Genomic DNA, 25,120 nt, shown 5'->3' with positions numbered 1-25,120 from the left:
CAATTATAATTTATGTCCGTATTTTGTCAACACACATACAAAAAAAAAAAAGTTTTAATGAGCAGCATTTTACGTGAGAAAACGTTTCAAGCCAAGATTTTGATTAGCTAAATCATGGCAGCAACAAACTGAACTGTGATACGTACAATTGCAATAAACATTTATTAATACATCTATTTTAAAAACATATTAAACATGGCTCGCTTATAAAACATATAAAAGTGAAATAAAAAAGACTGCTGAATCAGTTTCTAAATTAGTTCTGTTGAAATTAACGATTCGCGGAAATGATTCGTTTTCCCCTCACTAGCGGTTTGAAGAAGATGTTACGCGCATGCGCTCTAGTCGCTCCAATACGGTCTCAATGGGTGCACTATTTGGCGGCGTGTCCTGAATCCCGGCTGTATAGTTGCGTGATCTCTCACAAACACACACACACACACATATATATATTTATATATTATATGCATACAGACACAGACTCAAACACGCAGCCACTGTTTCGGATTCGCTTCTCTTACCTGATCTCATCCGGAGGCTCCATAACCGGCTATGAATTGACGGGATGGCTCTCCTTTCACCCGTGCATGAATCAGAACATGTCCAGGACAATAGAGGTCGACTTTGCAAAGACTAGTGTATGATATGAGTCCCGGTGCACACTTTATTTCTCTATCCGTCTGCAGAGTTGAGGCTCGCCCGTGTGTGCACTGACGCCATGTTTCCAGCAGCGAGCCGCTGATGAGGGAGTGACATACACACACACACACACACAGTCTACGGCAGCTCGTGCAGTACACCAGACCCGCTGCCACCAACCGGATCACGGCCGCCCCGTGCAGACGCACACAGGAACTGCAGAGAAAAACCCCTCACAAAAGATCCCAGATTTGACGTTTCTAGGACATGGGGCGCATCATGAGTGCTAAAATAATAATAATGCACATTTATACAGCACACATTTAAAGGACATGTTTCATTCATATCATTTGCTCAAAGTTCGGTAGGCGACACAAGATGAAAATGTATACTAATAGTAATAACTATTTTCTGTTTTTAATAATAATAGTTCATTTTTATTACATTTTATAATGAAACGCATTTGCATTATTTTACATGATCTACATCAGTGGTTCTCAATTCCAGTCCTCGTGACCCACTGCTCTGCACATTTTGTATGTCTCTCTTATCTGACACACTCAGTTCAGTTCATGGATCTCTCCTAATGAGCTGATGATCTGGTTCAGGTGTGTTAAATAAGGGAGACATACAAAATGTGCAGAGCAGTGGGTCACGAGGACTGGAATTGAGAACCACTGATCTACATGATGTTTCTTTTAGTTTATTATGTGTATTTTGTTGGTTTTAATTTCACATTAAATGTTGAATAAAATCTGACATTTTTACTCAATTTTTTTTTAACAAGGGTTGATTGTTTTATAGCAACTGCTAAATTATCGAAGTTGGATTTATTCACTTTTAATGATTTTGTTTTTCATAAAATGATCAAATTACATTTACTCATACATTTTAATTTGATATAAAATTAACAAATGATATGTATGCATAACTTCCAATTTATTTAAATAATCATATTTTGAGATTTACTTAACATGTAAAATAAAAAAATGCCTACAACTTTTGATTAATTTACTAAAATAAACTGTATAGATTTTACTTAGTTTCACAGTTGCTAAGTCTACTTTAAAAATTGGGTGCAAAACTTGGGAATAAATCTTACTAATTTTTACAGCATACACTGACATAGTTAGAAATACCATTAAACTTTGATGCAAATATTTTCATATGCATCAAAACCTGCGCGGTCTAAAAATACATCAGGCCAGGACAAAGTGTTTGGTGCAGGAGCCCACAGTGCAGCGCACAGGGTCTGTCCCTGGTGAGACGCAGGAGGAGCCCGGCCCGGAGTCACCCCACAGAGCCCAGCACCTCCAAGCACCAGAAGCTCCTCCACCGGGCAGAGTCGTCCAAAAGGCGCGAGTGAAATGGCCCCCAGCCAGTAAATAAAAGAGTGGCACCAATTTGGGGAGGATACCGCCCGTATAATATCAAGCATGTGGAAGGGGGATGTCGACTGCCACCTGCAAGCTATGTCCGCAGTCATTGTGAGCTATGGAGCAGAGCATTTGACAGGAGGAGGAGAAATCCGGCAAAGCGCCTTACATCATGAATCGAAGAGCGACAAGAGTTCTGGGCCCTCACAAGGCAGTTCAAGAGCGCAGAGGAGGAAGAGAAACCACCACTTGCGGATATCCTCAGGAAAAAGCTCATGACACTGTGGAGGACAGAGTGGCATAGGAGACGGGGCAGGGAGAGAGCCAGGAAAAGAGCTGCTTTCATAGCTAACCCCTTCGGTTTTACAAGGGAATTGCTTGGCAGCAAGCGAAACAGACGCCTCACATGCTCCAAAGAGGAGGTTGACCAATATCTCCACGCCACACTGCAGGATCCTCAGCGAAACCAGGAATTGGAACACCAGAGGGCCCTTCTGGATCAACCAGCCCCAGAAGTCGACTTCGATATGAGGGAGCCGAGCCTGAAAGAAATCCAAGAAGTGGTGAAAGCAGCCAGAGCCAGTTCAGCTCCTGTACAGAGCGGAGTATCGTACAAGGTTTACAAGGTTTGCCCAGAACTGCTCCAATGCCTGGAAACTGTTGTGGGTGGTGTGGATTCCTAAAGAAGAAAATTCCACAAACCTTAAGCAGTTCAGATCCATCTCTTTGCTCAGCGTCGAAGGCAAGATCTACTTCAGCATCGTATCTCGACAGCTGACAGAATTCCTGCTAAAGAACAACTATATCGACACATCAATACAGAAGGGAGGGACTCCAGGGATGCCAATCACACAGTTGATCAGAGAGGCACGCGAAGGGAAAGGAGATCTGGTTGTGCTGTGGCTAGACCTGGCCAACGCTTACGGTTCAATACCACACAAGTTGGTAGAGACTACGTTGAACCGGTACCATGTTCCCAGCAAGACCAAGGACCTCCTCTTGGACTATTATAACAACTTCAGATTGAAAGTCACATCTGTGCCTAAAACATGAAGTTGGCAGCAGCTGGAGAAGGGCATTATCACCGGGTACACAATATCAGTCACTCTTTTCGCCCTCGCCATGAACATGGTAGTGAAGGCTGCAGAGAGGGAGCGCAGAGGCCCCTTAACAAGGTCTGGCATGCGGCTGCCCCCCATCAGGGCCTACATGGATAACCTCACTATCACTACATCCTCTGTACCAGGCAGTAGATGGATACTTCAAGGTCTTGAGAGGATTATCAAGTGGGCGTGAATGAGCTTCAAACCAATGAAATCCAGGTCACTTGTCCTGAAGCGAGGCAGGGTGTCCAACAAGTTCCATTTCACCCTGGATGGCACCACGATACCATCCATTACTGAGAAGCCAATCAAGAGTTTGGGAAAACTTTTTGACCAGGGACTTGTCCAGCTGTCCAGTTATACAGAGTTAGAGACCTGGCTCAGCAGAGTAGACAAGTCAGGGCTGCCAGGAAAATTTAAGTCCTGGATTTACCAACACGGCATCCTGCCCCGCATTCTCTGGCCTCTGCTGGTGTATGATGTACCAGTCACATCAGTAGAGGCAATGGAGAGGAAGATCAGCAGGTACCTTCACAGGTGGCTAGGATTGCCACGCAGCATCAGCAGCGCAGCTTGTACGGACAACATTCTGCAGCTTCCATTCAAAAGCATCACGGAAGAATTCAAAGTCTCACGCACTTGAGAGGCACTGCAGTACCAAGACTCAAAAGACCCAAAAGTCTCAGCGGCAAGCATTGAAATCTGCACAGGCAGGAAATTAGGAAGGCCATTAGGGAGCTGGAGGCGGCAGAGGCGAGGCTGAGGCACAAGGCAGTGGCGAAGGGAAGAGCAGGCTTCGGGAGCTTTCCATCGCCTAAGTACAGCAAGGCCCAGGGCAAGGAGAGAAGGTGGCTTGTTCAGGAGGAAGTGAGAGCAGCTGTGGGAGAAATAAGATCAAGTAGAATGGCAGGCATGAGACAGCAAGGGGCTTGGATGAGATGGGAGAGTGCAATGGAGCGAAAGTTTACCTTGACCGACATCTGGCGAGCAGAGCCCCAGTACATAAAATTCCTGATCCAAGCCGTTTATGATACCCTTCCCAGCCCGGCAAACCTCCAACTCTGGGGCAAGGCTGACACACCGTCCTGTCCTCTCTGCTCTGGGAGAGGAAATCTGAGCACATCCTGAGCAGCTGCCCAAAGGCCCTGGGGGATGGCCGATACCGCTGGCGGCACGAGGTAGAGGCTGAAGGTAGTGGCCGAGTGTGTCTCCTCAGCTATAACAAAGTGCAGGCAGAGTGCAAGCAAAGTGCCCCCCCCCCCAGAAAGTACATGTCATTCATAAAGGCAGCTGATGGTCGAACTAGGCAGACAACTCAAGTTCCCGACACATATCGCAGTGACATCTTTGCGACCTGACATCATTCTGCCAGAGGCCACGAAACAGCTTGCCCTGATAGAACTGACTGTGTCCTGGGAAGACCGCTTGGAAGAAGCATTGGAGAGGACACTGCCACCCAGTAAAAGTAGGATGTAGAGGTTTTGATGGACGCTCTCTCTACAGATCCTACACCCGGCTGGGCATGAGTGGGCCGTTGAAGAAAACAGCCATCAGAGCTGCAACAGAAGCAGCAGAGAGGGCTTCTAGCTGGCTGTGGATAAAGAGGGGAGATCCGTGGGCTAACGCTGCTGGGACGCAAGTCGGGGCTTGATCAACCCCGGCTGGGTTGCCTGGGCAAGGGTGTATGATGTTGTGAGACCCGAAACACTCGGTTAACCCAGGATACATCACTGATGATGCATCCCAGCACATCCGTAGGATGTATCATTCACCAATCATAGGACTAAGTGACTGAATTTACAGGTTTACACTGTAAAAAATTATTGTTGGTTTAACTTAAAAAATGTTACCTGGTTGCCTTAATTTTTTAGGTCATTGAAATGAAAAAATGTGAGTTAATACAATGGAGATCGGTTTAATAAAAACTCAAAATATTTTGTTATCTGAACATATTTGTAATTTCTCTGGATTCTGTATATGTATGGTCAAATGAAAAATCTTAAACTTCACTGATTTTGATAGGCATTTGCTCAAGTGTTACTGGAACGTTGGGGAAACAAGGTCTTGTTATAGAGAAAACAGAGCACTGTAAAAAAAAATATTTTCAAGATTTGTTATCACAACTTTTTTCTTTTGTTAAATCACCTTAGATAATTTATGTGGTTCAGATAACATAATATTTTGAGTCAATCTATGTCATTCTGAATTTTACATTTTTACATTTTTACTTTAAGGAAACCAGGTTACTTACCTTTTTAAGTTATTTTTTAAACCTATAATAAATAGGAAAATGTGTACAGCTCAATAGACTGTGGGGCAGCTACAGTTGTGGTCAGAATTATTGGCAACCCTAGTAAATATGATCAAAGATGGCTTTAAAAATAAATCTGCATTGTTTATCCTTTTGATCTTTCATTAAAAAAATTGATTGAAAACACAGAAATCTAACCTTTCATTGAAGTAAAAGAATTTAACGTGGGGGGGAAATCACATTATGAAATAAAAAAATTTTCGCCAAAACACGTTGGCCACAATTATTGGCACCCCTAGAACTTTTTATGAGTAAAATATCTCTGAAGTATATTTCCATATATATATATATATATATATATATATATATATATATATATATATATATAAAACATTTTTTTTTTTTTTTCAGGGTGACTAGGAGCATGAAATTGTCCAGCCATGTCTTCCTGTTACAGATGAGTATAAATATGAGGAAATACACATGCCAAATTCCCTTAATCATCCACCACAATGAGTAAAACCAAAGAATATAGCTCTGACGTGCAGTAAAAGATTGTTGAGCTTCACAAAATAAAAAGTGGCTGTAAGAAAATAGCTAAAGCATTGAAAATCCCCATTTCCACCATCAGGGCAATAATGTTTCAATCAAATAAAGATGAAATGAATCTGCTAGGAAGAGGACGTGTGTCTATATCGTCCTAATGTACGGCGAGGAGGAATGTTTGAGTGGCCAAGAACTCTCCAAGGATCACAGATGGAGAACTTAAGAGATTAGTTGAGTCTTGGGGTCAGAAAGCCTAAAAAAATTATCAAACAACTCAGTGCATCACCACAAGTGGTTTGGGAGGGTTTCAAGAAAAATCCTCTTCGCTCATCCAAAAACAATCTTATCAGCATATTCATTTGTCAGTCAGGACTGGAACTTCAAAAGGGACCGGATTCTATGGTCAGGTGAAACTATAAAAGAGCTTTTTGGCAGCAAACCCACCAGATTGGTTTGGTGCAAACAGGGATAAAAAGTACCCCATGCCCACGGTTAAATATACTGCTGGATCTTTAATGTTGTGGGCCTATTTTTTTGCTGGAGGTCCTGGACATCTTGTTCAGATACATGGTATCATGGATTCTAGCAAATCCCAACAGATAAAAAAATCAAAACCTGACGCCTTCTGCTAGAAAACTTGTAATGGGCCGTGGTTGGATCTTCCATCAGGACAATGATCCAAAACAAACATCAAAATCAACACAATAATGTGTCACTGAGCACAAAATGAAGCTTCTGCCATGGCCGTCCCAGTCTCCTGACCTGAACCCTATGAGTGGGGTAATTGAACTGAAGAGAAGAGCAACATGGAGCTGGAAATCTGAAGGATATGGAGAGATTCTGTCAGGAGGAATGATCTCTGATCTCTTGTCAGATCTTCTCCAAACTCATCAGGAATTATAGGAGAAAACTCAGAGCTGTTATCTTGGCAAAAGAAGGTTGCAAAAAGTATTTAATAAAAGCATGCCAATAATTGTGGCCAATGTGTTTTGGAGAAAAACATTTATTTCATAATGTGATTTACCCCCCACTTTCAATTATTTTACTTCAATGAAAGGTTAGATTTTTGTGAATTTTCTGAATGAGAGATCAAAAGGATAAACAACGCAGATTTATTTTTTACAGCCTTCTTTGATCATACTTACCAGGGTTGCCAATAATTCTGACCTCATGCTGAAGGTATGAAGCTTTGCCTCAGAGCACAGCCTGATTGATCCTGATGAGAAGTGCACAGGTATTTGGAGGTCAATTCATGATTCCAGGATGAGAGAACAACAAAAAAGGGTGCAGCAGGAGGTTTGTGTTTGAAGCTCAAGAAACTCACTGAACCAGGAGAGACTGATAGGAGAGTGTCATATAAGGCACTTGGATAGACATGTCACACACATTTTTATTTTTAATGCCAAGAAAATATGAGCAAATATGAGAAATACTTTTACAATACACAATTGAATACTCCATTGTTTTGTCTTTGATAATTCTATAATAATTGCAACCTTGTTAGTCAATTAGATTGACCTTTTAAAGCATGCATAATCCCTATAAAAATAAGTTTGTTTTCAAACAATTTCAGACCAGTTGAGAAGGAATTCCTGCTTCATCACCACACCACATCAAAGACAATTACGTATTGCTTCGGTTTGAATTGGAGTTCAAAATTGTTCAGGGAAAAAAACAAAACTATTTATCATAAGTAAAATACCACAAGTAAAATATTAAATAGTTTTTGTCTTTGCGTCTTGTATCAAGTTTTCCCACTAAGTGGCGCCATTTTTCCATGCTGATATTTTACACTGTTACATAAACGTTGCTTGAGGTAGACAATGTATGTCTACTTTATTGACAAGAAACACTGTTCCAGTCTAGACGTTTAATGTCACTATAAAGCCTATTCTTACTGAATACGAGTCCCCTTCAAAGTCTATGATGGCACCACACAGATCCAATCCTGCTTTGTGCAAAATGATAATCTGTACTTATTGTACCAGCAGAAAACAAACATTGAGCAATCCACCTCCTGTTACTGCTCAGAGGTTTAAATTCCCAATACAGCATTCTGAAATATCACACAGAGTCTCAACAGCCTGGCAAGATGATATAAAAAAGCAATATTGAAAAGTCACAGCAGGCATATTTGCTTTTGTTCAGGATTTAAAGTTTTGGTAAAATCCTGCCAACTTTAAAACTGCATGTTCCACTGTATAAAGAAGTGAAAGGCCAGATATCAGTTACAAGAAAGTAGAACTGCGTGTCTCTGGTTTTGCAGTCCTACGCAGGTTATCTCTTTTATACAAATGGCTTCTGAAAACCAGATTTGAAATAAAGTTAAAGTTTTTGTTAAAAATGAGTCCAAAAGAATCTGATTCTATCCTGAAGTCATTGTGGCTGTGCCATTTAGCAGCTTAAAATTACTGCATTGATGCACTTCTGACACTTTTTGTCATTCATTTCAAGGCATTGAAAAACTATTGTGTCCACCCCTCTGTGAGAAAGTGTAACTTAAAGTGGTGAATGAAAAGGGAAGCTTTTTCCCAACTGGCCTACAAGAGCCCAGATTTCACTACCTCACCAACTTCACACAGGCTGTTACCTTGGAAACAGTCGCCCGCATGTGTCTGCATCATATTCAAGAAACAAGGCCATATAAGAATGAAACTGTCACTGTGTAGAAAATATGGGCCATATTCTGTAGCGTGTGACAGGTTAGATTGTGTTTATCAGTAAACTTATATATCTTTATTACCACACAGGGTTAAAGTTTAGACTGAATGGTGAAACGAGAGGTCATAGCCTACATGGTTCTGTTAAAGTAAAAAAACAAAAAACAAACATTATGTGCATAAGGCATGCATTTTATGTTTAGAAAAAGTAAATAGAATAGAAAAAACAGAAACTAATATTTTTAGTGAAGCAAGCACATCACCGATGTAGTCAGATTCTTGAAAGAATGACACTTATGAGTCGGTTATAGGGGTGTAACGGTTCACGGTTAAAAATCGAACCGTTCTCCACCCACGGTTTGACACGCACTTGCACCGCGCATCATCTCAAATCTGTAGACGCATCTATAATATGGTTTGTTGAAAACAACAACGCATAAAACAAACATACAGAGTTTGGCTATAGTAAGTTTCTGTTGATGGATATGCATTCATGCTTCCCAATACATTACAACCGCAATGATCAAAAAAGTCACTTTGTAAACTTTGTTCAATAGGAATGCCATCACCCGGGTGTTGATGGCGGGCGAGCGCAGGTGAGACCTGAACAGCACACGTTGCTATCTGTGTTTAAACTTAACTCCTTTAAGCTTTGCCAATTTAAACATTCAAGCGCAAGACGACGTGAAAGAGAATTCGGGCACGCTGTGAGAAGATTTGTGCACTCAATATAAAGTTCTCTTTGAAGTCTTGCACTTGAATGGAAAAATTCACACAAAAATTGTCAACATGCCCGTCTTGGTGAGTATCCTAGCAAACATAAGTTAACGTAAAAAGTTTAGAAAGACAACGCATGTGTATCAGTATTTTGGATCCGTGCTTTATTTCTTAAAGCGACAGCAGCCTAATATTCCTGCTGTCTGTGTTTTTAATGTTAATCAAACAACAAAAGATGAAATTACCCACTGCTAGCTTTTGTAATTTCAATAATGATTCATCTTTATTTGATTTATACAGTGAAGATTATATGCAATGTCATTTTACATTTGATTATTTTCATCAATTTCTGTGCCTGAAAACTACTTTTAGACCTATACCTATCACTGTTTATTTTATTTGTATCTTTACTCTATTGTATTTATTTGTGCTGTTGCTTGTAGTAGATTTTGTTCTTATTTTCTTTTTTTATTATTATATATGTTTTAGGGTCACAAATCCGTGACCCTAAAACAGTGACACAAACCGAACCATGAGTAATTTGAACTGTTACACTAAAACTAAATGTGCCACCAATGCAGTCCGATTCCTGAACGAATTACTCTCATTAGGTGGTTTATTTGAGTAGATCAAAAACACAGCGCCAGAGATTTACAGTAGTTTGATTCTCGAAATGACTCTTACGAGTCAGTTCATTTTAGTGAATCAAAAAATACAGCACCACGGATGTAGTCTGATTCTGGAAAGTATAATATTCTATAGGGCTGCGTCCGAAATCGCATACTTTTTTGTAAGGTACTATAGGTTCTATATAGTATGAATGTGTGTAGTATGAATGCAATCCGGACGTACTATGAGCTACTATATTATGTTAGCCTACTCTTTGATTCCGATACACTTATTTTGTAACATACTGTTTTTCGCCTACTATTGTAGGAAAGTATGCGACTTTGAATGCAGCCTAAGCGTGCTTCTCATTTCTTATTTGCGCATTCTCTTTTCCTTTTTTTTGCTTTCTTTCCAAAATATCTTAGCTCCACCCCCTTAGGATGCGAAGGAAGGATACACCTGTGCATCCTCGCTCATGACTCCTCAGGAAGTGTCCTTGCTCGCCGTTCCTTGCCCAAGTGGTGCTCACTGCAGTCAAATGACGTCCAGGGGCCGTATTCACAAAGCATTTTATCTTAGCACTAGGAGTACTCCTAAATCCCACTAAAAGATTTTAGCTAGGAGTTTTCTCTTAAAAGTTATTCACAACGCCTTTCAGACCTACTCTTAGTAAAGAAAAATGACAACTCCTAAACTAAGAGTGAGTCTTCGTTGCTATGGATGACGTCATTACTCATGCACGAGCTTGACTGAAGTGACCACTTTGATTGGCTGATGATTGTAACGCGGGAATGATTCCAAACACCTCCCCTACGATGATGAGTGACAGGTGACAGGTCTGAAAATGCGTGCGCTACACAAGTAGTGCGAAGGACGGAAGATGATGAATAACTGAATAAATAGCCTAAATGAATAAAGAGTAAGGCAAAACAAATAACCTAGTAGCCTAATGAAACATATGGATTGATGCAATATCTTTGCAACATTATTGAATTAATCTGTCACTATATGCCTCTGCCTACGTTTGCAAAGAGAAGAACATTTTAATCTAATTAACAATGATACGTTACAATTAGTTTACATGCAATGAGTAGCCTAGTTTTGGTTGTTGTTGGTGGCGTTATTGCATCCCTAGTTATGCCTACAATGCAAAATTGTTCCCTCGCGATTGGAAGTTCCTGTAGCCGCCGCATACGCATTTCAAAACATCGCAACGTGAAATGCCACCAAAAGCGGTTTGTGAATAGGTCTTAGTGAGTTAGGAGTCCTCTCGACTTCTTTTAAGCTGTCCCAGACTTAGGTGCTACTTTTAGGGCTAAAATGCTTCGTGAATTACTCTTAGTGAAAAAAATTAGGAGTCCTAAAGTTAGGAGTGACACGCCCATTATTTTTAGGAGTTGCTCCTAAATTCACCAATTAGGAGCTACTTTTAGCCTTAAAATTCTTTGTGAATACGGCCCCAGGTCCACCTCTCTGGACGGGATGGAGGGATAGAGTTGTGGGTTGGGGTGTGGTTGAATATTCTACCCATTAGACCTAAATTACATTCTCTCCTCCTCGCTGGACATCTAGCGAGGGGGAGACGTAAGCTCTACCTATTTGCTCTGCAGTAGGCAGCCTCTCGCCTCACCTCATCGCGGTGCAATTTGAGTTAGATTGGTTTCCAGGTCACAGGCTGGAGGACAGAGGAGCAAGGAAACAAGTACACCTCAATTTGATTATTGAGAAGCATTCTACGGCTGCATCCGAAATCGCATACTCTCTTGAGTAAGTACTTATTTTGAATAAGTAATTACTTCATGGCCGTACAAATTATCTGCATTATTGTAAGAGACAGAGGGAAGCCCATCACACTCACAAGCTTTATTTAGAATTAGAGTTCAGACTGCAGGCATATGTAGCCCAAATCCGTTTTTTACTCAGATCTGTTTTTCTCATGACAGTGTGAACAGCACAAACTTCCGATTTAAATTCCGATTTGTGCCACTTCCATATGTGGTACTAAATCCGATATAGAGGTCAGATGTTTTGCAGTGCGACCGCAGTCTGAACAGTCATATCGGAATTCATGTGACTTTTACGTCACTCTAGGTCAACATTCTGGTCAACAACGGGTATTGTTCAAAATTCATGTATAACTTTGATGAAAGGTTTTGATCCACTTTAAATGTTGACTACTGTAGTATGAATGTAATCCGGACGTACTACATTCGCCATGTTGTCATTTTCATGTGACCTGCTGCAGAGTCAGTTTTTTTCTGGTGTTGTGCTGAATTTCGACCCCCGCCAAATTATTACCCCCCTAGTATTGGTAGGTTTAGGATTAGTTGTGGGGGAGGGGTTTGGATTAGGGGTGGGGTTAGGATTAGGCAATCAGGTAGCCTACTGACTTCAACGAGTGGGTAATAATTTGGCAGGGGGTCGAAATTCGGCACAACACCTGCTTCGCTGCCATTCACAAATCCTCTCCGTGGGATAGTAAAGTGTCCATCATATAGGCTACACACCTCAGAATCTCGTCGAAAGAAGTAGGTAATCCGCATACTTTTGGCCTACTCCTTAATGAGTAGCCTACTGTAAATTCAGACATATAGGCTACTTCTTTTGTCTCATACTTTTTTCGCCTACTATATAGTAAGGAAGTATGTGATTTTGGATGCAGCGTGTTTGACTTGCCTTTGAAATGACCTCGACAGCGATTCGAAAGAATACCGAGCTGTCTGCTGCTATAATCACTCTCGCGGTACTTTGATGTCATACACCAATAGGTCTGCACAGTGCCGCTTCAAGTCAAACACATAACGACTCTCACGAGCTGGTTCATTTCAGTGAATCAACAAAATAATTCCCCAATGAATAGGCTTGTTTGACTTGAACCGGCGCTGCACAGTCAGACCGATCGGCTTATGACATCAAAGTACGCGAGAGCAATTCAAAAGCATAAGGAGCCATCTACTTTCTATTCGCTCCCGCGGTACTTTGATGTCATTCACCGATCGGTCTGTGCAAGCCTATTGACTCTCATGATTCACTTTTTTAGTGAATCAAAAACAAACAGCGATTAATAAATCTTAACCTACCACTTAATTCGTTTGAGTTGGCTACTTTTATTCAATATGTAGAACATAAGGACAAATTATTGAATTGCATTTAAATGCTGTTTCTAAAAAGTCCCTGAAAATAAATTAAATAGCCCAATCGTTGCAAGAATTGTAGGTCTAATACATTGATTTCAGATGTGTTCTGTTCAGTGGAAATAAACCGATTCAATGGCTGGCAGCAGACTCATTTGTTTGAAATATTTCTGTCTCAAAATAAGCAAAGGGATCATTATTGGAACCAAAATCATTGAGATGAACCAGAATCGGAAGTTCGGAATCAAAATCGATTAGCATCTTTCCACAGCAACCATGCTCTGCCTGAGATTGCAACAATGATGTAAGTAGGAGGGTGTTAAACTCGGCATAGACAGTGATGCTCTTTCCTCTCTTGATGTGTTACCTGGTGGGCGAGAGCCAGTGACGTCACGTCCCCGTTACGAGCTGAGCTCGATCTTCCTCGCGCTGCATTCGGAGCCTCTCGTTTAAACAAGGGCATTAAAACGCATCTAAACCACACGAGCCCGACATCATCAACATCGGATCTAATAGGGAAAACTGAAGATGCTCCAATCCCTCGCCGGTAATTCGTGTGTGCGCTTGATTCAGAGCAACAAATCGGCATGGTATTTTCTGTTTCTGGTGCTCGGCTATATTCTATATCTCATATTCGGTGCGGTGGTGTTTTCCTCTGTGGAGCTGCCGTATGAAGACCTCCTGCGCCAGCAGCTCAGAGAGATCAAACGACAGTTCCTCCAGGAGCACGAATGTCTGTCCGAGGAGCGGCTGGAGAGGTTTCTGTCCAAAGCGTTGGAGGCCAGCAACTATGGGGTGTCTATTCTCAACAACGCATCGGCCAGCTGGAACTGGGACTTCACCTCGTCTTTGTTTTTTGCAAGCACTGTCTTATCAACCACAGGTGAGTCATTGAGCAATGCGGATAAAGTCATAAAGTTATATGACTGCATGACATTAAATAACTAACCTGCATACCTGATAGGCTACTCTGAAGATCCGATGCAATTCATGATTTTTAATGGTGCACCATTTGATGATTCTATATTTTGCAATGACCTATATTTATTTTAAAGGTTTCAGCAAGGCATCAATAACAACAACACAGACATCTCATTCGCCTTTTCCGACTCTTTTTCAAATAGCCTAAGTTTAATCCAATTCTGATAATAACAGAGAAGTTCTTCTCCTTTTGTATCCTTATTGTTTTTCTCCATTTTCTTTGTTCCCTTCGAGATGCTGTCTCGTCTGTCATTTAACACCTGCCTTGACGCAGAAATGTTACCTTAGACAGGTATCAAATTCTCAAACGGGCATGAAACGGACAACTTTATAGAAGATCTCTACAATTTGGCCTTATTCAGATTGTGAACTAGGCTATATAGAGAAATGGGCCTGCATGCTCAAATATACAGAGAAGAGGAAGCTCAGACATGCATATAACGATTTTTAGTTTCTGTTCTATTGAAGTGGACTCCATTGTGTTTCCCAGAAATAAGAAAACTTTAGATGAAAACAACCTCTTCTCTCATTATGAAACTCGCCATTCATAACAAGCCTCAGCATGTACAACTATCCAAACCAGCATAACATGAAATAATATATCTTCTTTAACCCTGTAAAGACTGACATAATAAATAATTATTAATTATGAATAAAATGATTCATTATTGAGCAAAAATATGCAACTTGGTGCAGATGTTTTTATTTAAATGGCTAAAAAATAATATGAATTTTTGAGTTTGTAATGAAAATCAAGTCTGCATGTAAATATCAGTTGTCACTTTATATCTCACAATAATATATCTTAGTAAGATGATATTTAAATGCTTTTATGATCAAAGCTCTGTAGTTTTAATCGTGGTGGGCAAATCATATAATGCAATGAAATACAATGAATAAACATTTCTCAAAAGCCTGATGTATAATTTTTTATACATTTTAACATGATTTAAAAAAATAAAAAAAATATGGATAATCAAGTAAATCTAAGATGCTTCAGTCCAGTAAATGTTCATCTTATTAATAGCAAAAGTAATATATAGCAATATTAAAGTTATTACGTTTACAAGATGTCGTCATTCAAGATGTCATAGCAAAAAGACACGTCTACCACGTCCACATATTTAGAATTATACTAAAAGGCCATTTACTTACTATAATGTATGAACTATTAATCAGAGGGTAGAAGGCATGTAGTAATAAGTGAGGGTTAGTGGTATAAAAGAAGCATCTCAGTCTTTGCAAGCAAAAATAGGTCATGACTCATGGCTCACCACTTTGTTCCTAATTTCATGAGAGAATTGTCAAACAATCCAAGTCGCATTTCTCAATGCCAGATTGCAAAGAATTTGGGTCTTTTACCATCTACCATACATCATTTTATGAAAATATTCAGGATATCCAGAGAAATTTCAGTCCATGTAGGGGCAAGGCAGGAAATGTGCGTGACATTTGAGCCCTCAGATGTCATTGCATGAGAAACCATCATGCTACTGTGTTAAAGATAGCCACGTGGGCTCGGGAGTACTTTGGAAAACCGTTGTCACTTAACAAAGTATACTGGTGCATCAAGAAATACAACTTCAATCACTGTTGCGCAAGGAGAAATACATCAATTCTTTGCAGTGATGCCGTTGACATCTGTCATGGTATGGGGGTGCATCAGTGCAAACGGTATGAGTGACTTGAAAATGTGTGAAAGATTGTACAGAGACATATCATAGATGTGTGCTCATAGAAATAACCATCAAGATGACATCTTTTCTGGGAAGCAAGACAATGCCAGGCCTCATTCTGCACTTGCTAGACACTACGCCATACAGTGGATGTGCTTGACTGGCTGTCTGAAGTCCATATCTGTCTCTTATTGAAAATGTATGACCCATCATGAAAAGGAGAATCAGACGACGTCCACGGACTGTTGAGCAGCTGTCTTGTATCTGGCGAGATTCAACAAATATTATCCTCAATTCCCAAGTGATTAAAAAGTGTACTTAAAAGGAAAGGTGATGTGACACAGTGGTAAACATGCCTCTGTCCCAACTTTTTTGGAGGGTGTTGCAATCATCAAAATCAAAATTTATATGTGTTAAAATCACTGTGATGATTTACCAGGAAAAAAGTTTTCAACCATTTTATCATTAACACAGACATTCAATATCTATTTCCCCTTTACATGTATGCATGTTGCACAAAAGATAGTTTCAAATCTTCTTTCTTTTTATGTAAAAAGGGAAATTTGAACAAGACAGTTTAATAGAGAGCGGAATAAGGCCATAGAATTATAACCACAGTTTTTTAACCTGATTTGGCAAAGACATCATGTTCCTCATTTTAGTGAAATTGAAAACCCAATTTCTGTGAGGGCCAGAGCATGCTCAATGGCTAGAGAATACCCAGAATGCACTGTGAGATTTGCATGCGTAATTAATTTGAATTTCCACGTCTGACCAGAAGATGGCGCATGCAGATGAATCATCCATCCATTTTCCAAACCACTGGTCCAATACAGCGTTAAATCTTATAGGTATAAATTCCTTTTTAATTGATTATTAAATTGTTTCATTAAGGTTTATTGATGGTTTCCATGACAGAGTTCAGGAGTTTGGGCTTAAACTTATGGTAATCACTAGAAATTGTTCTTTTGTCATTTCCTTTTCAAAGTGGCATTTATGTCCTTGCTTCCTTATTAATTGACTTTGCTCTGTAACGCAAATCCTTCTAGCACGGTTGTGTCTGAGGCTCGAGGCATTTAGGGACCCTGCAAACTAACCTGATTGTTGATGCTCATAATGTGAGATTGTCCATTAGTTGTGAGCTCTAGGGAGGCATCAAACTGCTGAGAGCAATATAATATGTTTATCTCAGGGACAAGCACACAGAAATGAAATTACAGTGCTTGACTGAATGATTAATTCGTTGATAATCCAGGATGGGACTTAATCTACGTGTTAATCTGTGTCTGGCAATGGCTGTGAGACAGTATGGTTTTGTTTTCAGTGATAAGAATAGTGTGTGCTAATCCATGGGTATATGCTAGTCTCCTGAAGGAAACGTTTTCATTAAGTAAATGGGAATGTTTAATGTGTAATTTCCACCTTATAATTCACAGGATATGGTCACACTGCTCCTCTCTCTGATGGTGGGAAGGCTTTCTGCATCATTTACTCTGTGATTGGCATCCCTTTCACCCTCCTCTTCCTCACGGCTGTGGTGCAAAGGATCATGGTCTATAGCACATGGCAGCCCGTTATGTACGTGCACACGCGCTGGGGTCTGTCTAAACCCCTGGTGGCCCTCGTACATGCAACTATGCTGGCCGTCGTGGCTGTGTCCTGTTTCTTCCTCATCCCCGCGGCCATCTTCTCTGCCCTAGAAGAGAACTGGAACTTTCTGGAATCCTTCTACTTCTGCTTTATCTCACTCTCCACTATCGGTCTGGGTGACTATGTGCCTGGAGAGGCCTTCAACCAGAAGTTTCGTGAGCTCTACAAACTGGGCATCACTGGTAGGTGTGGTTTCTATGTGCTCTGTTTTGTTTTGGCTTAGAGCTGCACGATTCTGAATGAATTGAGAATCACAAATTTATTTTATTTTTTTTTTCAAACAGAAATCACGATTCTCCCACGATTCTGAACAGACAACTAAACAAAATAACATGAAATTTACTAGAGGTTCTGACAAAATATAATTGCTGCAGTCTGTTTAAAACGTTTAAATAATCCAAATGTTTTTTTGTTTGTTTGTTTTTTGAGTGAATGATTCAATGACTCGCTCATAAATACTTCACTTGTTTCATTCATGGATGGATCAACATTTTTGAACAAATCTCTTAAATTAATGATTCAGTGACAAATACATTTTTAACAGTCACTTGTCGCCAACTACTGGTGTAATGATGTAATCGATACAATTGTTATTTGATGCGTCAAGTTATTTTCAAAAGGTGATTTGCTCTATTTTGATCACTTCCATAAATATCAGTGTTTATATTCAAACTTTAATATAAACTTTTATCCCAGTAGGCCTACTTCTAATATGAATATTTGTAACAGAAATAACGAGACAGCTATTTCATACCTATACATGCTAAGGAGTTTATTTCGTTTTTATTCGTTTATTTTTCGAAAGTTCAGAAAATCACAGTTGATGCAGCCGTGTTTCATTACAGATTTGCGCAAAACTTTTGCGATATTTTCTAAATGTCGATAAAAAACTATTGAGAAAAGATGGCGTTTCCATTAACCGATGTTATGTGACTAAAACTTCATTTTTTCCTCTGGCGATAAGGAGACGTAGATGTGTTATCCAAGCATTAATGGCAACGAAAGCCCCTTATACTTAGGAACGCCACGTATGAGGTGTTTCTAGGTGTTTCTCCCTCATATCTGCTTCAAGGTCTTGATTAATTGTGGCATTACTTTGTTGTTTAGAATCCAGTATTCCCGTAATTCTTTTATCCTTTATGATTTTAATAAAGAACTCTGTCTCGTCTTCTGATCAACTTCTACGCAGGCGCCATGACCTGTAAATGTGAAAAAAGTTTCCATTGTAGTTTTGTGAAATATTCCTTTTTCAAAATTATGTTTTATTAACAAAGTTCTGGAGGAGCACGTTCAGATTACTAAACCTTATTAAACACATGTGGAGCACATTCAGATAATCAAACCTAATTAGACACGAGTGGAGCACACTCTGTTAATCAACCCAATCAACGAGTTAAGAGGTGCGTATATATAGGCTACAGCAAACTTGCCTCCGTTCGTTGACAGTTTAACAGCATCCCTCCACCACCCCATGGGGGTTCTGGGTTCGGGCAAAAATTCTGAGCTCGGAGCGCTCCCCCTGGACAGCACGGCAAATAGCCTACGCATAATCTTTACTCTGTTTAATTGATGTTAGTGTGCACTTGTGAATTGCCTGAAAAAATACCTCATGCGAGCGTAAAAACTTTTTTTAGAAGTGTTTCCATTGGGCGCAATTTCAATTTGGAAACACATCTTGAAGTGTGTATTTTTGTCAGAATGCAAAAGATAGAGGACTTAAACTTGACTGAAAGCCTTGAATATGTAAGGAATTATGGCAGTTTCACCTCAGTCAATTATTCCGCTTATAGGCCTACTACAGTTAGCCTACCACACATTGTTCCGATGATGTTTCAAGACACTTGTCAGGTTTTTGTCCTTAAAACACTCTTGTGTGTGGGACTAATTTCTTACTCATCTCATCATAAGATGTTGCTATTTCCAAAACATCATTTTAGAGCTACGGAGGCTTGAGCCTCTGATAGCAGACTAATGCAGTTATTAGAGAGAGAGAGAAAAAGAGAGATTAAGGATTCTGTGTCTCGCAACAGTGCCTCTACCAATAGCGAAACTGTAAGTTGATCTTCTCCAAGAACAGTGCTGTTATTACCTCGCTAGTGAGAAATGCCATGTAGCTTTTTGGTTAAACTGTTTTACTGATAAAATCTTCAGAGCAGTGCTGAGTGCGTGTGCGAGAGAGAGAGAGAGAGTGAGAGAGAGAGAGAGTATGTGCTTTCCATACATGAAACGTAATTTTGTGGCAAAAAAAACATGGAAATAATTTGTTGTCTTTATCCTGTTGTTTACTATATTTATTTTCTTGGTTAGTGTCATTGTGGGTTTTGGTTCTTTTGCTGTTGTCTGTTGTAAGGAACTTTGAAATAACTGAAATCATTTGGCAAGGTGATATGGAACTGTAATGCGTTCAAGACCTGCCTGGAACTACTTAGCCGTGCGTTTCCCTGAAAATAATTGCACACCTTAAAACATGTCACCCAATCAGATTCAAGCTGCCCCGTAGTATAAACATTTGTGTGTATTAAAAAACCTCAAAAAAGTCTCAGAAATGCTGACATGAATAACATATGTCAATAGTAACCATGTTCTGTGGTATTTTTGTAATCTAAACTGATTTAATGTTCTAGTTGTAGTTTTTGGTTACTAAAATGTTAACATTGTGGTCCAATTTAATGGCCCTTATATTTACTCAAGCCTTTTTTTCTCATAGTGACGTATTTTATTGAGTAAACGCTAGCCGATTCAGTTCCTGTTCTCGTTAGTGAAACTGTACAATATGTAAGTACAAATACTCCGCTTACTTCCTTTTGTATATCTAAACATCTACATGTGTAAGTCTGGCCTGTTGTCATAGGAACAGATGGAAGGTAAAAGGAAGTCAATGTGATTTAAGAGTTCAAATGTTCTTCCACTGCTGCTCTAATGCTCCATCTAGTGTTTGTATTACTTATGAAGCAGTACAGCTCTCATTTTTTTAAAAAAGTTGCATGAAAATACCACATGGCTTGCGTACTTGTGTGGGTTTAGTTGATGCAGATGGCGCCATCCTTCTATTCTGTATGTGGGAGTCGGTGAGATAGGTCCACATTTGCTGTCGTAGCGTAATTGTGGAGGAGGATATGGCATTTGTGAGGCCAACACATGCTGAGTTGGCTTGAAGTCTCATATTTCTTTTGCTCTGACTCTCTGCAGTCTAAAAGCATTTTATTCATGATCCTTGAAGTGGCATATACACACTTTCCTTTAAAGTTAACACAACATATTTTGCAACCTATTTTATTTAGCATTTTGTAATGTGATGTATTTTTTATGAAGAAATTTAGAACAGGACTTAACTTTAGGCCTATCCATCAAAAATTGGATTGTGAAAATGGGCATTATATGCCATACTTAAAGGGATAGTTCACCCAAAAATCCAAAATTCTGTCAAAATTAATTACTCACCCTCATGTCGTTCCAAACCACAAATGAAAATCTTTAAGAAATCTGAGAGCTTTCTGTCCCACCATAGACAGCTACGCAGCTATCAATTTGACGCTTCAAAAAGTTCATAAAGAGATCGTAAAACTAATCCATATGAATTGAGCAGTTTAGTCCAAATTTTCTGAAGAGACTTGAGCCGCGTTTCCACCGAAATTACCCGGAACTATTTGTCCCAGGAACTTTTTTACCAGGAACTTTACCAGGCAAATAGTCCAGTGACGTAGGACTGCGTGCGACTTTACAGATCCCACTGCATTTCATCCTCTGAATTTAAGCTTAATAAAGCCTGAACCTCGTCGTCAGTCCATCGGTCGTATTTTTTAAACTCCATTGTTGATTCGAATAGCAGACGACTATTACTGCACGCACCGCAACAGATGGTGGTTGAATAAAATGCTGCGTGGAGTCAACCAATCAAAATGCGGCATGAACTCAACTAATCAGCATGTTCAGCGCCCAAGTCCCACCCCTGAAAGTTCCTGAAATTTGAAAAAGTACTACCTCGCGAGCAGGGTCTTTCGGAGGGGGAAATATTTACCCGGTACTTAATTTAGACCCTGGTTCCTGCAGTGTAAACACACCGAGTACCACCCCAAATTACCCGGAACAATTTGTCCCAGGAACTTTTTTACCAGGAACTTTACCAGGCAAATAGTCCGGTGACGTAGGACTTTACAATTCCCACTGGATTTCATCCTCTGAATTTAAGCTTTAGTTCCTAGAATTAAAGTTCCTAGTTCCTGAATTAAAGTTCCTAGTTCCTGGGGAAAGTTCCTGCGGTGAAAACACGGCTTTGATCGCTTTATATGATGAACAGATCGAATTTAGGCTTTTATTCACATATAAACATTCATCAACTCACACATCAGTTATGTTAAACGGATGTTCTCTTGACTGTTTATTCTTGTTTTACGCAGCACGTTTGAGCTTCTGCAAGAACCAATGAGGTTCATTCTCGTGTTACGCAGCACGTTTGAGTTTCTGCAAGAACCAATGAGGTTCATTCTTGTTACGCAGCACGTTTGAGCTTCTGCAAGAACCAATGAGATTTGTTCTTGCGCAACAAGCAGGTTCGGTTGAGCTTCTGTTTATGAGCTTCAATGTTTAAATGTCTTCATATAAAGCAATCGAGTATCTTCAGAAAATTTGGCCTAAAACTCTCAATTCATATGGATTAGTTTTATGAACTTTTTTGAAGCGTCAAAGTGGTAGATGTGTAGCTGTAACAAAAGTCATACGGGTAAATGATGACAGAATTTTCGTTTTTGGATGAACTAACACTTTAAGCTAGGTGGCTGGAAGGGTGTTGCAAGTAAAAAAATAAAATAATTGACATCCAGACATGTAGAGCATACAGAGAAATGTTTGAGGTGAAACACATCATTTAGTTAGCATAAACTCGGTAAAAAGTTTACATTCCTTCATCTCTCCATCTCTCTCCCTTTCGTGTCCCACAGTGTATCTCCTCCTCGGTCTGATTGCCATGCTGGTGGTGTTGGAGACCTTCTGTGAGCTGCAGCAGTTGAAGCAGCTGAGGAAAATGTTTTATCTGAAGAAGGAGAAGCCCCAGGATCGCCTGGCCATCATGGAACATGACCACCTGGCTTTTACCTCCATGCCAGACGGTACCATCAACTCGCCCCAGGAAGATAAAACCGAGCCCTTTGTGGACTTCCCTGTCCTAACCTCTCCGGGAGGTGATGACCCCATGATCAAATAGATGTTTTAGCTTCCATCAACATAACCTTCAATCGAGGAAGACATCTTTAGCCGAGGGTTCTCGCATGTGACTTGCTGGCCACAGAATTGTGAAAATTACTTGAATATATCACTTGAGATTCTGCGTATTTAACAGCCCTCTACAAAACGATGCCAATCTGGCTTCCTGTTTCTTGACGTGATGAAACCGTTCAGTGTGCTTACTGAATATCTGCAAATGATCATAAGCACACTTAGGCCTAGCCCATAAAAACCTGGGAGCTAGATTAAAAAGCATACATAATTGCACACTAAAATCTAGTATGTACTTGTCTATTGAGATTGTCGAAAAGGTAGAAGTAACCCCGACAGCATTTGTGGTATATTACCACAAAAACTTTTTTTTAAGAAAGCAAAAATGTGGGTTTCAGTGAGGCACTTACAATGGACGTGAATGGGGCCAATTCGTAAACACTAAAATGCTACATTAATACTATATAAAATATACTATCATTGTATGGACAAAAAAAAAATATATATACAATGGAAGTCAATGGGAACCAAAACTGTTTGGTTATCAACATTCTTCGAAATATCTATTGTTGTGTTCAGCAGAAGATAGAAATGCAACATGAGGGTGAGTAAATGACAGAATTTTCATTTTTGGGTGGACTGTCACTTTAAATTTTTAAAAATTGGACCCATTTACTGTAATAGTAAGACTCTTATTGTAACCTCAAATTTAGGTTAAACTTGTATTGCATCTGGAATATTATTTTAAAGTCAAATTTTTTTCAAAAATAGACTCTAAATCGTAAAGCACTCCTGCCGTGATCCAAACTTCGAATAAAGACCACTGTCTTCTCAGATCTTCATAAATATGTTGTGAGTGCTCAATGTATATTGTTGGAGACCTGTCATCAAACATAGTAGTTGCACATCCATCATCTGTTAAGTGTTATTTCAGACTCGCATGATCTACCTTGTGAGTTTGCTAACAGTAAGATTTAGATTTTAAGATTTAAATGATATCTTCTACAAGTGGCTAACGAAAATATTCTAGGAATCTCATGAAGCTGTATTGCTCTAATGCATTAGAATGTTAAGACTATGATGCATAATGCAGCATATACTGTAGCATAAATCGGTGTCGAAGCGCAAAAAACTCTATACTTAAAGGGGAGTCATTACACGTTTTAGATGACAGTTGAAAATGTAACATTTACCTTAAAGGAGAGTTTAAAGGTGTTTTAAAGGGAGAAAAAAACATGCCATACTGTATTGTTTTCTTGATACAGTGAAGAAAGTGATCTTTTACCTTGGTCTCAATATTATGACGCTTGATAGAGCAAGTCAATCTCAGTTTACATGGATTTTTTAAATCCAAGGCTGGTTCTATGTGTCTTTGTCTTGAGCTACTGAGATCCAGCACAATGTCTTTACATACCAAAAATGTTTGAAGAAAATCTAGGATTTCTGAAGTTTGGTTCGGTATTATCGACTAATTGACTGTAGAAAACTTAGATCATCCAGATCTTTAACTGTTTGCATTCAAAACAATTTTGTGGCTATTTAATAAACATAAAAGATTGAATTATATTTTTGAAACATGCTTGAAGTGTTGTTTACAACAGAATGCTTGTGTTTGTATTATGAGAATGACTGTTGTAGGCACAGACTGATGACTACTGTTTAAGGTCCCGTTGGAAGATCACAGTGTACAGCAGATTTGTTGTGTCACAATCACCACAGTAGAATGTCATGACATTTTTATCACAATAGAATAAAAGCTGACTCATTTTAACAGCTGTTTTGTCTGACTGTAGGGGTTATTTACAGATAGTGCTGTTTTTATATTAATAAACATGCTGAATCCGAGCTCAGGCCATGGGAACTTGAATGTGCTGATGTGACATATTTATTGTGTAAATAATGAATTGCTTTGTGATGTCAGTGCTGGATTCTTTGTGCTTATTTGCTGCATTATTCTCTGTATGATCAGCTACAGTGTCTTAACATTGAATCAGTGCAGCATAAAATCATGTATGTATTAGTTATTGATTTTTTTTATTTTATTGGTGTGTCAGTAGTATGTTTAGAAATGCACAAGGGCATATGGTCTTGTTCTCTGTTTAAGATGTGTGTGAAATACTGGTGAATAAATGTTGTCATTTCAATAGAGAAAAATCCTGACTGGATTAATATAGCCTTGCAAACATTTTTTATTTTTTTTAGGGAAAAGTCATCACCATTACCAATCCTTTTAAATGTTCAAAAATGACCAGAAAATCAGTGCAATAATCTTTTTTATTTATATTAGTGCTGTCATAAATTAACACGTTAACGTTATCCTCCTCGCAAGCACACTTAAATTAACTCTTAAATGTACGTAAACGGTTAACGTGAAAAAATAGGATGTCAGATCAGAGTCATGTGTGTCAGGTCTTAAAATGATGTCAGTCAAAATGTTAATCAAATAACAAAAAACAGAGAAAATCACTCACTGCTTTTATAGCTTTAAGTAGGGTTAATCTATATTTAATTTATAATGTATGCAGTGAAAACTGAAGTGTTTGATATCTATTTAATTTCTGTATATA

The 25,120-nt window shown here is 39.3% G+C and overlaps 2 protein-coding genes across 8 annotated transcripts in view; one reads left to right on the top strand and one right to left on the bottom strand.

Moving 5' to 3' along the window:
* The window catches only part of map3k4 (mitogen-activated protein kinase kinase kinase 4), a 35,182-nt gene extending 34,366 nt beyond the window's left edge, over positions 1–816 (bottom strand). For 2 of the 7 annotated variants that reach the window (XM_079854648.1, XM_079854650.1), the window contains exon 1: positions 522–729. In XM_079854648.1, the coding sequence (XP_079710774.1) occupies positions 522–544 (23 nt within the window). In that variant the 5' untranslated portion in view covers positions 545–729. Of the gene's footprint in view, positions 1–521 lie in introns of all 7 variants that reach the window. The other 5 variants (XM_079854646.1, XM_079854647.1, XM_079854644.1 and 2 more) reach the window with 4 other exon arrangements.
* Positions 817–12,888: 12,072 nt separating this feature from the next.
* On the top strand, positions 12,889–23,653 carry kcnk1b (potassium channel, subfamily K, member 1b). The gene is made up of 3 exons (XM_079854659.1): positions 12,889–13,918; positions 17,129–17,524; positions 22,280–23,653. Exons 1-3 carry the CDS (start codon positions 13,564–13,566, stop codon positions 22,540–22,542), a joined length of 1,014 nt encoding a protein of 337 aa, XP_079710785.1. The 5' UTR covers positions 12,889–13,563; the 3' UTR covers positions 22,543–23,653.
* Positions 23,654–25,120: the final 1,467 nt, after the last annotated feature.

This window comes from Squalius cephalus (assembly GCF_949319135.1).
Source record: "Squalius cephalus genome assembly, chromosome: 21".
Classification (NCBI taxonomy): Eukaryota; Metazoa; Chordata; class Actinopteri; order Cypriniformes; family Leuciscidae; genus Squalius; species Squalius cephalus.
This window is presented reverse-complemented; position numbering and strand designations above follow the sequence as displayed.